The sequence below is a fragment of the Acyrthosiphon pisum genome, chromosome A3 (assembly GCF_005508785.2).
Source record: "Acyrthosiphon pisum isolate AL4f chromosome A3, pea_aphid_22Mar2018_4r6ur, whole genome shotgun sequence".
Classification (NCBI taxonomy): Eukaryota; Metazoa; Arthropoda; class Insecta; order Hemiptera; family Aphididae; genus Acyrthosiphon; species Acyrthosiphon pisum.
The window spans coordinates 5,293,299-5,308,708 of record NC_042496.1 but is presented as its reverse complement, the minus strand read 5'-3'; the positions used below and the strand labels follow the sequence as shown (position 1 = coordinate 5,308,708).

General features: G+C 33.1%; 2 protein-coding genes across 5 annotated transcripts in view; both read left to right on the top strand.

The window, feature by feature from the left end:
- The window catches only part of LOC100168094 (protein phosphatase Slingshot), a 68,774-nt gene extending 63,329 nt beyond the window's left edge, over positions 1–5,445 (top strand). For all 4 annotated transcript variants that reach the window (XM_016803008.2, XM_008182720.3, XM_008182714.3 and 1 more), the window contains exons 10-11: positions 511–730; positions 3,170–5,445. In XM_016803008.2, the coding sequence (XP_016658497.1) occupies positions 511–730; positions 3,170–4,541 (1,592 nt within the window). In that variant the 3' untranslated portion in view covers positions 4,542–5,445. The remainder of the gene's footprint in view (positions 1–510; positions 731–3,169) is intronic.
- A 2,362-nt stretch (positions 5,446–7,807) lies between these two features.
- Positions 7,808–10,804, top strand: LOC100167387 (general transcription and DNA repair factor IIH helicase subunit XPD). The gene is made up of 2 exons (XM_001943618.4): positions 7,808–9,858; positions 10,127–10,804. Exons 1-2 carry the CDS (start codon positions 8,058–8,060, stop codon positions 10,594–10,596), a joined length of 2,271 nt encoding a protein of 756 aa, XP_001943653.1. The 5' UTR covers positions 7,808–8,057; the 3' UTR covers positions 10,597–10,804.
- The last annotated feature ends 4,606 nt before the right edge of the window (positions 10,805–15,410 follow it).

The window sequence follows — 15,410 nt, the reverse complement described above, 5'->3', positions numbered from 1 at the left end:
TCACAAAAACCTAGCTATACCAAAGTATATGCCATGTCAGCTAGTACTTCCATAAATATACATTTTAATTAAATAGCTCAATACTTTATACGCTTTTCGGTACTACTTTGACAAAAACATATATTTTCTAAGTGTGAAATTATATTTATATTGCCTTTTTGGCTCAAAATTACACTAAACAGATTCAAAATAATCACAACGCATGTTGTATGTATATGTTTATTATTTTGTACTACTTTTAATATCAATTTTAAAAGATTGCAGACTTCATTAATATATAATAATATGTTGCTAAACCATTTAATGGCCTACTCTATAATGGATAGAATTATTGCATTATCATCATCTTTAAAGCACTCGTGAGAATCATTCATATTAAGAAAACCAAACAAAGGTTATTAAGTCATTATATGCATTTTATTGGTGTCTAAAAAAATAGAACGCGTCCCATAAAAACATTTGGTTGTGAATATTTATAAAAAAAAAACAAATGCATGTGTATATTTGCAGCGTTATTGTCGCAATCTTTGGAGAAAATTAACACGGATAAAATCACTGTCGAAGTGGAAGTAGAAGTACCGAATATTCCCCCGGCACCACCGTTGCCTCCATTCGAAGCCCATAAGTACAACGTCAGTGTTTTCATGCCCTGCGGAAACGGGCTAAGATCATATAGTGTGTCGCAGAACAAAATCGTTCAGTTGCAACCAGCTACACCACCACCCCCCAGGTAACGTATATTATTATACGCACTATATGCGCAATACGGATATGAGATAATAAATATTGTCGGTAGAGATCTACAGTGACAGCATGAGTGGATCTATCCTACAAAGACACTGGTTATCAGTGGCGTAGCCAGGAGAGCAGAGGGGCCATGCCCCCCCCCCCATCAGCTGTATTTTTTTTAGATTCTGAGCGGAGCGAGGAAACTATTGTTTTTACAGTGGTGTTTATTTTTTTTTTTTTTTATATCCTGTATACAAAATTTCTTCCAGAAGGATTGTTTCGATTTCAACATATAGTACCTTATCTTTTAGTAAATTGGATCAAGATGGTACTTTAGAGAGGTCATTTTCCGATTTTCTCAATAGTTATTTAATGCCACGGGAAAAACCACCAGAAAAATACGAAAAAACGCTAAAAATGGGATTTTAATTTCCAACGTTTTGTTTATCACCATAGAAACGAATAAAAAATTATAATATTTTTATATTAATTTAACTTACATGATAAAATAAATAATAACAAAATATAAAATATCCAGACTGACAAACTGTCTCCGCTCAGAATCGTTTTTCTTATACAATGATATTATATCATTGAATTCAAGTCTAATACAACCATTATACAATGGCCCATTTGTAACCTACCGTACAACAGAGCGACATCCACTTACCTGCTTTTTTTATTATTGGTTTTATATCAGAACGTCAATAGACTATAAATAAAAAATATATAAGCATTGTTGAGTAAATTATTTTTCAAAAGTAATTAAATGACGTTACTCGTTACATTCAATATTTTTTAAATAAATTTCATTCGTGTTATGTACCCGATAATATTTTTATCTCGTTACGTTACTTTTATATTCAAAAAGTGGGGCGTTACAAATAGTTACTTTTTAATTAATTACAAGATCCGTCCATAACGACTAATAAGTATTGGGTATTAAATACTGTATAAATTGTATTAGTATTAATTCCTGGGTTCTTTGATAGGTAATATTGTTGATTTTATCTAAAACTTTCGGAATCGTAAATAAATTGTATTAATTTTTAACTTTTCTCAAATATCCTAGCCCCTAGTAGTATGCGCTGTATACTGCACATTCATAACTTATTTTAATAACGTGAAAAATAACACGTTATCTATAGAAATATGTTTAATACGTTTAAAAAGTAATTTTGTTAAATTTGCGTTAATTTAGATAAAATATAATGAAATTACTACTGTAAAAGTAATTTATAATTTGCGTTACGTTACTACCCAACACTGTATATAAGTAGGTTGTAGGTATATTGTATATATATCATATAGTAGCTATAGTATATAAAATATAGATAGCATAGATAGTAGATAAGTATAAACACCAAACTATCTTTACATAATAAAATAATGGTAATCGTCACAGATAATATTATTTAAAATATACAATATTCGTAATTATATTAATTAATTTATACCTATGTCTGTGGTGCATTCACTGTGTAATCCTTTATAGGAAAAAATATTATTTTATACAATATACAAGTTTATGCACCAAGTTCTTCAAATTCTTAAAATTATTTGTACTACTTAAGGAGTTTCCTGCAGTGGAGATACAAACTTTTTTGTTTTTAAAATAAGAACCCACCTTTCCGCTGTAAATTATTTGGTAAATAATATTAGTGACGAATATATCAACATTAATAATTTGTAAAAATAGTCCAAGTATAATAAAATATACTAGATCCAATATTACATCTACTCTATATTTTTGTAAAACCATTTTTAAGGATTTTTATGCTCATCGAATTTTATTTCCTGAGGAACTACTCGTTCAAGTTTAAAATTAGGTAAATTAAAATTGAAAAAGAATATTATCCACTAAATAATTTAAATTTTCAAGTATAGAGGAGGCAGGTTCTCATTTGAAAAACAGAAGTTTGTATCACACACCTTTCACAACACCTACCTGTACCTCGGAACACTCCTTAAGTAGTACAAAAAAATTCAATAATTTGAAAATGTGGTCTGACTATTGTTAAAAATTATACAAAATCATAATTTGTATAAAATCACTATTAGGGGAAAAATTTGGAGTAAGATTTTAGATGAATATCCCTGTAAATTTTGACCTGAAATGTCTTAGGGTCATTTGCACCGTCTCTGATTAAAGTTAACTGGAGTTTAATCAGCCAAATTTGCCCGGTTAAATATCTGTTATCAGCTGATTAAGCTTAATCGAAGTTTAACCGTAGACGGTGCAATTGGCCCTTAGTAATAAATGATAACTATCATATTTTTTTTTTCATAATGGTATTCGAAATGTCATATAATTTTTTTAATAAAAGTATTTTACTTGCAGGTATATTATGATTTAAATATAATACTAATAAATACCACACGAAATACATAAAAATAATTCAAACATAATATATACATCACGCATAACATTGTGTTACAGACCATCGTCGGTTAAGCTCCGAGTCAACGAACTGGAATCTAGCGGCATTAGCAACAGTTGCAGTGGCAGCGTCACTAGCAGCAGCATCGGTGGTAGCACGTCTAGTCCAGACCGCAAATCGACGACGGACCCGGGCCGGAATCTAGTGCTGAACCTCACCACCCAGTTTGAGGGCGTAGTGGCCTCGTCAAGCGCGGCCAATTCCCCTTCCGATGATAACGTTCTAGTCAACAAACCCTTACCCGCCGAATCGCCGAAGTTCAGCCGGATAGCCGTCAACAGACCTCCTTCGATCGCCGTTTGTACCACACAGAAACGGGACGGCGGCGATCTGTTTTCGTCCCGATTGGATAGGGTGTTTGAACGCGAGGAACGCAAACAGTGTCGCGAACCTCTCGACCATCAATCGACAGCAGTGGTAAGCGCCGGTGACGTGTCCCGACAGAACTCTTGGAGCTCGTACGACAGTGCTGTCGTGCTGCGTGACGTCATATCCAGACACAGTTCTTGGGGCTCTTGCGACACGCGCACCTTGCCGTCCAGGAACAGTTCGTGGGGCTCGTACGACATTCGGCCGACCATGCAGTACGTCAGCGAACGCGGCGAGAGACCGGCCGTAAACTCCACTGCCTCCGCAGCCGTCCCTAAAACGGCTGCGGACGAACCGTGTTACCGGCCGGCCAAGAGGCCGAAGCAAAAAGACCAGCAAAAGCTACTGATGCCCAATTGCTATTCGAGTTCACCGACGCTAGGCCTGCAAGGCGTTTCGCACAAGCTGGTCAACCGGGCGACCGCGTCCCAGCCGAACATATCCGGTCTTGGCAACACCGCCGTCACCGCCTCGTGCAACAACAAGCACAGCAGTCTGGTAAGGAGTTTGAAAGAGGAGTTTGAGGCCAAGGCGGGCGACGTGGTTGAAAAACCGTCGCGGAAGAACAGCGGCGGCGGAGGCGGTGGAAGTTCGGCTGAGGACGATGGCACTGGCACCGAACACGTCAAGAGCCTGCCCACGTCACCAGTCAGCGAACATCCAAAGGTCACGCAACGACCTAGCCCGGCCGCGTCAATGGAGGACTTATCAGTCAGGAAACTTGTTGGCAAGTACGAAAACGGCAGGGCCCGGTCCAAGACGTTCGTGCAGGACAGCGGTTGTCCGCGCAATCCACACTACCAGCAGCCGCCGGTGCCGCCTCGGGTGTCCAGCCTGGACGTGACTGCGATTGGGCCGCGAAAGTTTGAGTGTAATCCTGTCGTCAAGACGGTCGTGTTGCCCATACAACAGAGCGATATCCGCGCATCCGTTAACCGGGCGGCCAACAACAAACTACAACAGGGAAAATCGCATCCGCTGACGAAATTGTCGTTCAAATAGCTGAAGATGAACAGTAGCGTCTACAACAGCATGTGAGCCTGGCACCACGGAAACCGAAAAATGCAAAACGCGTTCGAGTCATAATAATATTATTATTATTAATATTATTATTACTATAACGTACTTTATGCGTGTTGACTCTTAATGAATGTGTTTTTTTTTTTGTTTTTTATTTTATACTTTTGAATTCTGTTACGTTATAATTCTGTTTTTTCTTTGACAATTCATCTGTGTAACGTTTTATTTTTCATTTTTTTCGATCCGTTTACTGCATTATAATATTATATTATAGTAGTAAATACTTCTCATCGTCTCTCCTCCCCCTCCCCCTCCCCCGAACTTTTGTTTTTGTTTTCTAGTCTATAACGCGCAAAACCACCCTATCAACTGTGTACATAATAATATATAATGTTATGCAATATTATTATAATACGAGAACTTACCCATACCTACCATTATTACAGGAATCTCTACGCCGCCGCTTTACTCTAAGACACACTATTAAAAAAAAAAAACTAATGAAAGTTATATATTTTACGTATAATTTTAGCATTAGAGTCAATTGTTATAAAACAAATTAACAATTGTTCTCGTTCATTGTACATAGGTGCGCTCTCTCTCGTATAATAATATATGATAACTATCTGCCGCGAGTTTCAAAGTTTAAAAAAAATAAAAATAAATATTACAATATTGTTTTACAAAGTTGTAGATCTCATTATTTTTCGCTTACCCAGGCGGAAACATTCGCTTCCTCGCGTGTTCCGGCGATCGTAATACAATATATATGATGGTTGGTCGATCAGTTGTGGGCACCACTTTCCTCCTATATTTAAATAATATTGTGTATATAATTTTGTAAGCTTATAATATATTGTGTGTTGAATAAACAATTTTAAAAATAGATGTTTTATTATTAAACTATGGCTGATCTTGCACGGCGGTGCCAGTGACAATTTATAAATGCCGAATACTTATATTATACTCCTACTTACCTATATCCCTACTTTATTTACCCCTACTCCATACTATTAAACTCCGTTAAATGTAAGCTGTGCACATTTTTAACACAGTTGCTTGGGTTGTTTTTACTATAAATTGAAAATAGGTACAGCCAAACCCTGATTGGGTTGGAAAATCTCCGAGAGCTGATTAAAATATGGGGCCGGTCACGAGTGACTAATGGTTGTAATTTTATTTGTTTATGACCGACGAATTATTAGTACAAATATTAGTGGAAAATATAATTGAATCGAATTATTAAACCATACATTAACTGTAGCTCAAACGTTAGAGATCATAAAACTCGGTGGGCCTATATGACACCTATTGCCTGGGTACAACTTACTGTATACAGGTCTAAAACAGCGCTTTCCATTACCGCACAGACAAGACCTAATACCGCACAAAAAAATAGAACAATACCGCATAAATGTATTAAAACCAATATTACATTGAATTAAATAATTCAAATTCCATACAATTAAAATACTCATTTGAATAAAAAAAATAAAAATGTGTGTGTCACATCAAAATAATTAAAAATAACATCTATATATAGTAGACGTATATAAGAAAACGTCCCGTTTTCGCACCTCTTTCCGGTTGTCCCCTGGGGAATCTTCGGGACATTAAAATGAACCAAAAATTAACGAAAATCAAAAACATATCTTGTGAGGAGGCTGGAACTGATTAGCTGAGTACCAAAAATTACTGTACTACAGTAAAACTAGATGGCTTGCACTAATGCCCTGCTATCGAAAGAGTTTTCAAATTATATGTACCACTGAAAGATTAATATTTTTAAAGTGTTCAACAGTTTCAATGAATTTAATATTTATCCATGTCCAAATTCATAGTTATGGCATTTTTTGTCAACATGTGAAAAATATACGACCAAATTTGTGTGCGGTGTTGTTCTATACGTATTTTGCACATTTGTGCAGTAATGGGCGACGCCCGTCTTAAATTATATCCAATCATAATAACTATCTTACTTTTTGCAACCAATGGCAACAATATCTATATACATTTAATAAATAATAGTTCTTCGTGAATCAGCTATAGGTATTCAACATATTTTAAGACATTAGCTATAATCGGAAAGTGTATAATCAATACCACGAATTTGTTTTTGAAATATGTTAAATTATGATAGTCAATAGTCATTGATCAGTTATTAATTACTATTAAATAGTACCTATAACAACCTATGATCACATCATATTATACCACCTGTATAATCCTTCAGTCAGCGCATTCCCTTCACAACCAGCCAATTTCGTAGTTTCCACTTAAGATAATTCGATTTTTTCCCTATGTTATATAATACCAACAAAGTCGGCGCTATTAATTTTTTTAGGGGGGGGGGGGATATTTATTATAATTTGCCAACTAATATATTATTTCAACATACTCTTCAATGACTCACGTAATTTACATACCTACTTCACGTCATATTTTTAATAAATACCTACATCTAACTTGTTCATCCCATGTAAGCCAGATATTTGTATCGTTATTCATTGCGCAGAGTACTGTCCAATGAATTATTGATACACGCAAATATGCAATTAGGTCGAATAAGTTAATGTAAGTTTACTGAATCTATAGATCATAGTGTTTATTGAAAATCAATTTTTTTTTTTTAAATATTAGTTCTCTCTTTTTGTCTAAGAAGAGCACAATGTTTCACTATGAGATAAATATCAGTTAAATCTTTGTTACAATTTTTAATTTTATAACGTTTATTTTGTAAGCTATCTGCTCCCGTAGAAGAACGTGAACAATTCTTCACAAATTTGTTTGATGCAGACATGCAGTACTATAACTGGTCCAATAAAAATCAATCTGCATATTTTATTGCCTATTGGTAAAATATGTTTTAATTCTTCGGAATTATTTTCACTAATGGTTCTATGATCCACATACAATGTTGAAACAAATTCACTTTAGCTACCCAGCATTTTTTTTTTTTTTTTTAAATACGTACCTATTTTAGCGAGTTAAACGATGATACAAAAAAAAAAATTTGGAATAGTATATAACACAATGATGAATGTTATGATAAAAGTACTGTGCCCCCTCAACTCAAACCTGACCAGGGGGTCCCGGCTTCAACAGCTCTAAAGATCTATCATTACCAAAATACAACGACGTTCGAAAAGCACGAAACGGCCGTAGAACCGCAACGGCACAATTTATTATTTTATTGTATTTCGGAGTAATACATTTTGTGCGTAATGTCGTTAATCGACACTAGCAGCTACACTATTGTTCTATGCTACAACTGTCGTCCCGCGTCGGCTTTGATAAGGACGTTATCACGACCGAATACCGATAACAAAATAAAAACAATCTCGAGAGTCGACAATCGAGTAAAATAGTAAATATCTATTTCTAAAATGTGCGTTAAATTCAAACATTTGATTTTTAAAAAAAAATTTGACAGCCAATTAATGTTACCGTGACTCTGTTAAGATTTATCGTAGACACAGAAGACCGCGCAAAACGAAAATGAAGTTCTTCATCGATGAGCTGGAGGTGTTGTTTCCGTATGAGTACATATACCCCGAACAGTACGCGTACATGGTGGAACTGAAAAAGGCGATTGACGCCAAGGGACATTGCCTGCTGGAAATGCCGTCGGGCACCGGTAAGACCATCACCATACTGTCTCTGATCGTCGCTTACATGATCAAGTATCCGGCAAAACTCGGAAAGCTGTTGTACAGCACCCGAACGCTGTCCGAGATTGAAAAGGCTGCCGAAGAATTGCGCGTATTGTGTGACTACTACAAGTCGAACAAGTACGACGCCAACGTGCTTGGCGTAGTGCTGTCGTCCCGCAAGAACCTGTGCGTCAATCCATCGATCGCCGGTGAACACAACGGACGCGTGGTGGACGCTCGCTGTCACGCTCTGACGGCGCCGTTCGTGCGCGCCCGCCACGCCGATGGCGAGGCCGTCAACGTGTGTGAATTCTACGAGAAACTCGATTCTCTGGGTAGAGACACGATTCTACCTCCAAACATCTACAACATAGAGGACCTGAAAGAGCTGGGTGTAAAACAAGGCATCTGCCCTTACTTTGTGGCCAGACAAACGCTTATACACGCCAATGTAGTCATATACAGCTACCATTACCTCTTGGACCCGAAAATTGCGGGCATAGTTTCCAAAGACTTCAACAAGAACACTATAGTAGTGTTCGATGAGGCGCACAATATTGACAATGTCTGTATAGACTCGTTGAGTTCTCACATCACGAGCAACAATCTGGATAAAGCTATAGAAGGACTGAATAAACTGGATACTGAGGTCACGGCCATGAAAGAGAGGGACTCACAAAGGTTGAAGGAAGAGTACAGGAAAATGGTAGATGGCTTGAGAGAAATTTACAGAAACCGCGAAGCAAATGCTGCCCTAGCTAATCCAATTGTACCTGATCAGGTATTAAAAATTACTGAACTACCAGGGAGCATCAGAAGTGCTGAACACTATATTGGTTTTATGAAAAGGTTCATTATGTACCTGAAACTCAGAATGAACTCCACCACTGTAGTACAAGAAACTCCTATAATGTTCATTAAAGATGTATACCAGAAAGTATGTATAAATAGGAAACCACTAAGGTTTTGTACTGAACGGTTATCGTCATTGCTGAGGACACTAGAAATATCTGAAATCACAGATTTCTCTCCCCTTATAACTGTTGCTCAATTTGCCACCCTAGTATCGACGTACATGAAAGGATTTATGATAATTATAGAACCGTTTGATGAAAGGTCTTCAACAGACAGCTGCGTTATGCATTTTAGCTGCTTAGATGCCTCGATTGCCATCAAACCAATTTTAGACTATTTCAATACCGTTCTTATTACGTCAGGAACGTTATCGCCATTAGATATGTACCCCAAGATTTTAAACATCAATCCAGTAATAATGACATCCTTAACCATGACATTGTCCAGACAGTGTTTTTTGCCTATGGTGGTCGGTCGAGGTAATGACCAAGTAGCACTGACATCCAAGTGGGAATCAAGAGAAGACTCTTCTGTTGCTCGTAACTATGGACATTTGTTATTGGAAATGGTAAAAGTGGTACCCGATGGTGTCGTTTGCTTTTTCCCATCATATTTATATATGAAATCCGTGGTAGCTGCCTGGTATGATCAAGGATTAATTGAAAAAATTTTAGATTATAAATTGATATTTATCGAGACACAAAATATCGTTGTCACCAACCATGCAATAAAATGTTATGCAGAAGCCATAGAACGTGGGAAAGGAGCGTTATTGTTGTCTGTTGCAAGAGGTTTGTTATTTTTGTATACAGTATACACATATTATAATTAATAATGAAATATTGTAAAAAAAATATTTTATATCTTATAATATTCTATTGAATATCAACTTCTTATCCCTTTTATTCGTTTAAAAAATAAGTACATTTTTTCATTTGTTATTGAAACATATATATCCCTCATTACAATATTCGTTATTCAAATAAATTTTTTCTTTAAATAAATAATTTTATTTTGTTTTATACATTTGTTATTAATACACATTGTCTTTATTTATAGGTAAAGTATCTGAAGGTATGGATTTTGATCATCATTATGGTCGAGCAGTAATTGTTTTGGGTATGCCATATGTTTATACTCAATGTCGTATATTAAAAGCTCGAATGGAATATTTATGCAGTCAATACCAAATATCAGAAGGTGATTTCTTAACTTTTGATGCAATGAGACACACTGCCCAGTGTGTGGGACGTGCAATCCGTGGTAAAATGGACTATGGCATCATGGTGTTTGCAGATAAAAGATTTGCCAGACATGATAAAAGAAGTAAACTGCCAAAGTGGATACAGGCGTATCTAACTGACAATGTTTGCAACTTAACGGTAGACGAAGCTGCACAAATGGCTAAACGTTGGCTAAGGTATATAGCACAACCTGATCCAATTGAAAATCAAATGGGGGTATCATTGTTGGATGTTAATGGACTGAATAAAACTGATTTCTTAACAAAAGTGGTTCAAAAATGTTGAGTACCAGCTCCATGTAAAATGTATACCTATTTAATTTATATTTTTTGTAATTTTGTCTAAACATTATTAAGGTTTATCCATATAAGTGTTCAAATTAATTTTTATTTGGAACCAAAAATGTATTATATTATAGTTTATTATGAGATTGTTTACAAAATTTCTTAGAAATGGTAACATTTCTACTATTAATAAATTAATATTATCTAAATTGTATGTTGGTTCTCATGATAATGGCAAAAAACTATTCATGATACTAACCAGTGACGTAACCCAGAGATATCAGAGGGTGCAGTCGCACCTGGGCTCTAACTATATCTTTCTTTTAATATATTGTTTAAATTCTTTTCATGGTTCTTAACATACTTAAATTGAATTTTAATTGTATGAACCTGTAGCAAGTGTGAATATGTATAATAAATGTTATGTATTGGGCTCAGAATTAAATGCACTTATGGCCTAAAAGCTCAAAAAAAAATTCAGAGAATTAACCCAGGACTTCTACAGAAGTCAAAATAAATTTGTGAGTCATTTATTTAAAAACTAAATGTCCTATCTAGTTTTAGTATTTAGTACAATATGTGTATTTATATACCTAGCCCCAAATTTAGATGTTATAGGTAAGTCACTGGTTAAGTAAACATTTCTGAATTTTCCGGTTTACCCATTTAAAATTTATTTCTAATGTTTAACATTAAACATTCAAAACAACAATTTCATATAAAAATAAATTTTAAAAAAAAGGTGGGCAAGTGGGTGTCGCTCTGCTGTACAGTAGGTTACAAGTGGGTCACTGTAATGGATTGTGTTAAATTTGAATGCAATGATATAGTATAGATATAGTATGAAATATGAATGTATGATAGAGTACGAGCGTCGAGCATAATATACATTATTGGCATAGCCAGCAGTCGAGTTTTGAATCGCGAAGTAGAGACTATATATCGGATGGCAGTCATCTACATTATTAAATAAAATACCTAATTAATTTTATTTACTTTAGGTATAATAATCTACCTAATAGATTTTTCTTAATAATTCAATATTGTTTCAACTCATACTCCTACTCCTATGATCTTCAATATACTACCCTTAAAAACAGGGTTACTCAGGTAATAGTGTACTCTATAATATTATTATTATTTATTACTATTTCAAAGTTACTTTATCGTGTTTGATTGTGTTAGTTTATGAACACAGGTCATGAGTTTCTAGAACCTGTAAAATATAAAACTTAGAAAACTTTATTTATATCGATTCAACGGCCCCCGGTTCTCATGATCGGTTCGTGTAGTAGAAATATAGCTGACCAACTGCTCCTTAACTGGATAGAATTAGGTATAAATATCGAAAGCCACTTGGTTTGAAATTTGAATGACGAGAAAGTGTATAGCAAGCTCCTGCTACAATATTAACACCGCAAACCATTTATGCAGATATTGAAAAGGCTATACATATACTGCTGACTGCTGTATATATGCAGTTAAGCCATAAATAGATTTAAGAGGATGGCATTTATACTTTGGGGACAATCATGATGGAGTGAAATTCAAGAACTAAAATTGTCCTTTTTTATAGAAATGATAATTCTGAAATTGGTAAAATTTGAAAGTGCATATTTGAATTGCCATTTTTAACACCAGATGAAGTGGTAGGTGATTTTCTTCTTCTGATCTGACGGAAATCAACAAACCAGTGTCCAGTTGCGATGGAAAATTAGATTTATTTTTGGATAACTTAGTTGATACCTAGGTAACTATATATTTTACATTTTCACCTAGATCTACTTTTCCACCTCGTATATGGGCCGAATTTTCACGTAGTACTTTACGTACCACAAATAACTGTAATGTAATGTTTTATCATATTCTTATTCTATGATGTCTACCAAAATATTCATCTGTTTGTAGAAGCTTTAAAATATATTCAACAAGAATCCTACATCAAATAATAAGAAGCACTATAAATAAGCAAAGGGTACTTTAGTACTTATATTAGGTAAAGAAGATTATATTAAATCAAAAATGTATGATTACAGTTCAAGCCCCCACCCATAGGCGCAAATAGCGTTTGAAATTTTGGAGGCTGAACCCCATCTAGGAAAAAAATCCCAAAAGCTATACCAGCTAAAAAGCCATAGCCAAAACTGTGGATACAGCTGTTAAAAAAAAATATTTATAGTATTAAAAATATATATAATTTGAATGATTTAATTATTATAATATTAATAAATAATAATAATAATAATAATAATAATAATAATAATAATAATAATATTTCTTTATTACGGAAATAAATTCCAATTACAGTTTTTTTTTTTTTTCATATAATATATATATAATATATTGTACACGTACATTAACAGTAAATGAGTTTTAACAATAATTTTAATAATAATTATAATAATAATAATAAAAATAACTTAAAATTTAAAGAGCAAATAGGTATTAATATCATACAATAAATATTTAAATATTTAAATTTCTATAATAAGAAATACAATGAATTAAAAACGAGATATTAATTTTATTTCTAGTACTAATTTGTTATGTATTTCTTAGAACATTTGACATAAAAGTATTTAGAGAATTACCAAAAAAATCAATATTTTTTATAGAGTTGCCTGTGGACATTAAAATATTTGATGGGGAATTTCGCATATAGTTTGTAGCTGAATGTTTTATGTAGAATAAGTTTACAGATCGGTGGTTTATTGAATTTATTTTAAAATTTATAGATAGGTACATAATATATTATATGTATGATATATTGATATATAAATATTTATTTATTATGAACGGATAAGTAGGTACTTACCCTTTAGTAATAATAATACTGTAAGTAAAATCTCAATTTGGCTAATATACTAGTGAAATTAAATAATATTATATTAGGTATACTGTTTTAAAAGCAAATAGTTAATATTTTTAAAGTTAATCGAAATCCTGTTTATGAATCCTAACATCTTAAATATTTTTTAATTAGTATTAATATGTAGTATACAATATACATTAGGTATACTACAATTTTTATAAATTATAATTATAATTTATAAGTAATAACATTATCTAGATGAGAAGATGTAATAACACTACAATTATTTATATTTAGTGGGAGCCTAGAGGTAATTTTGACGACTCCAAGCAACAAAATATGTGTCTAGATTTTACTGTACAATTAAAGTATCGGTTGGTTACTTTTAATAGCCAAACATATTTAATATTTATTTATATTTTATTATAATATAAATTATAGTTTTGATGTGTCATCGGAACCAGTATACTGTATAACTACTCTTATACTCTTGTACGAAATCGATATATTTAAGAAAAGTTGTATATTTCAAGAAGTGGAAACCGTTAATTAATAAACTGTATGTCCACAAAGCACTTAAATATAAAGGAAAGAAAAATAGTAAATACTTATTTTAAAAAATTAAAAATTTTACGCTCTGCAGATCACGTTAGTTTAAACATTGAGTAAATTGACCTCTTATACAATTTAAAGTTAATATTTAGGCAATATCATAGGTTTTTTTATTATATTTCAATTTTAAAGCTAGTTATGAGTATTTTAAGATTTATAATTATAATTATGTGTATTTATAAAACAGAAAGCTGACTGCATAGGCGCAAATTGGAGGGGACTTGGGGATGCTAAGCCCCCAAACTTAACCATAGGCCCCCAAAAAACCTAGGACATACAATTTTAATATGCTATATTGCAATGGTCTGCTTGCCTTTAATATATACAGCCCCCCAAGTCAAAAGTTGAAATTGCGCCTATGGCTGACTGACTGATTTATCAACGCTCAGCTCAAACCATAGACGGATCGAGCTGAAATTTGGAACATCATATTTTGATCAATACTCCTATTCATTAATTTATTAAAGGTATTTTTTCAAACAGTTTTGTTATTTTGATTACATATTGCTGTTTATTTTTTTCATAGACATATTATATATTTATTTATATTATCTATGATTTTTTTATCATCAGCTGTTCCGTTTATATCTATAATTGTCTGAACCCCTATACGTATAAACTCTTGATTGAAATTTTTACCACAGTTCCTATAGACACCAGAGCGCGTTTCCTGTCCTGTGAAGGCCTAATTTTTCATACTGTTAAATGCAAAATGCTTTAAAACTATGGATTAAAATTTATTTTTAGATTCTGAGTGGAACGATGAATGTATTGATTTTACAATGATGTGTGTTTTTTTTTTTATTTTTTTTTTTATTTTTTTATTTTTTTTTTTATTTTTTTTTTTATTTTTTTTTTTATTTTTTTTTGTGTCTGTCATCACGTTTTAGGACAGTAAAAGTGCTTGGATTTTCTTCAACAGTACCTTTTCTGATAGGAAAGTGAATCTAGTTGGTACTTTGGGGGGTCAAAAGTAAAATTTTTCCAATAGTTTTCAAACGCGCCGTGAAAAACAAAAGAAAAATTAAGGAAAAACGGGAATTTTTACGCAAAATCTGTTTTCGAGAAAATCGATTTTGGTTTTTGGTGTAACTTTAAAACAAATGACCGTAGATATATGAAATTTTGACTGAATGTTTATCTTAGCATTTTCTATACACCATAACATTTTCAAAATATTTTGATTTATTTTGAGCTCTTTACGGACATTTTCATTTTCCATTTTTTTTTAGTTTTTTTTCTAAAAATATCAATAAAATTTTATTTGTTGGATAAAAAAGCTTGAAAATTTAATAGAACGCTCCTAGTATATTTGTTTTCAAAGGCAGATGAAAAATATTAAAAATCGTTAGTCACAGGTTTTTTTTTATAACATTTAAAGTTCAAAAATG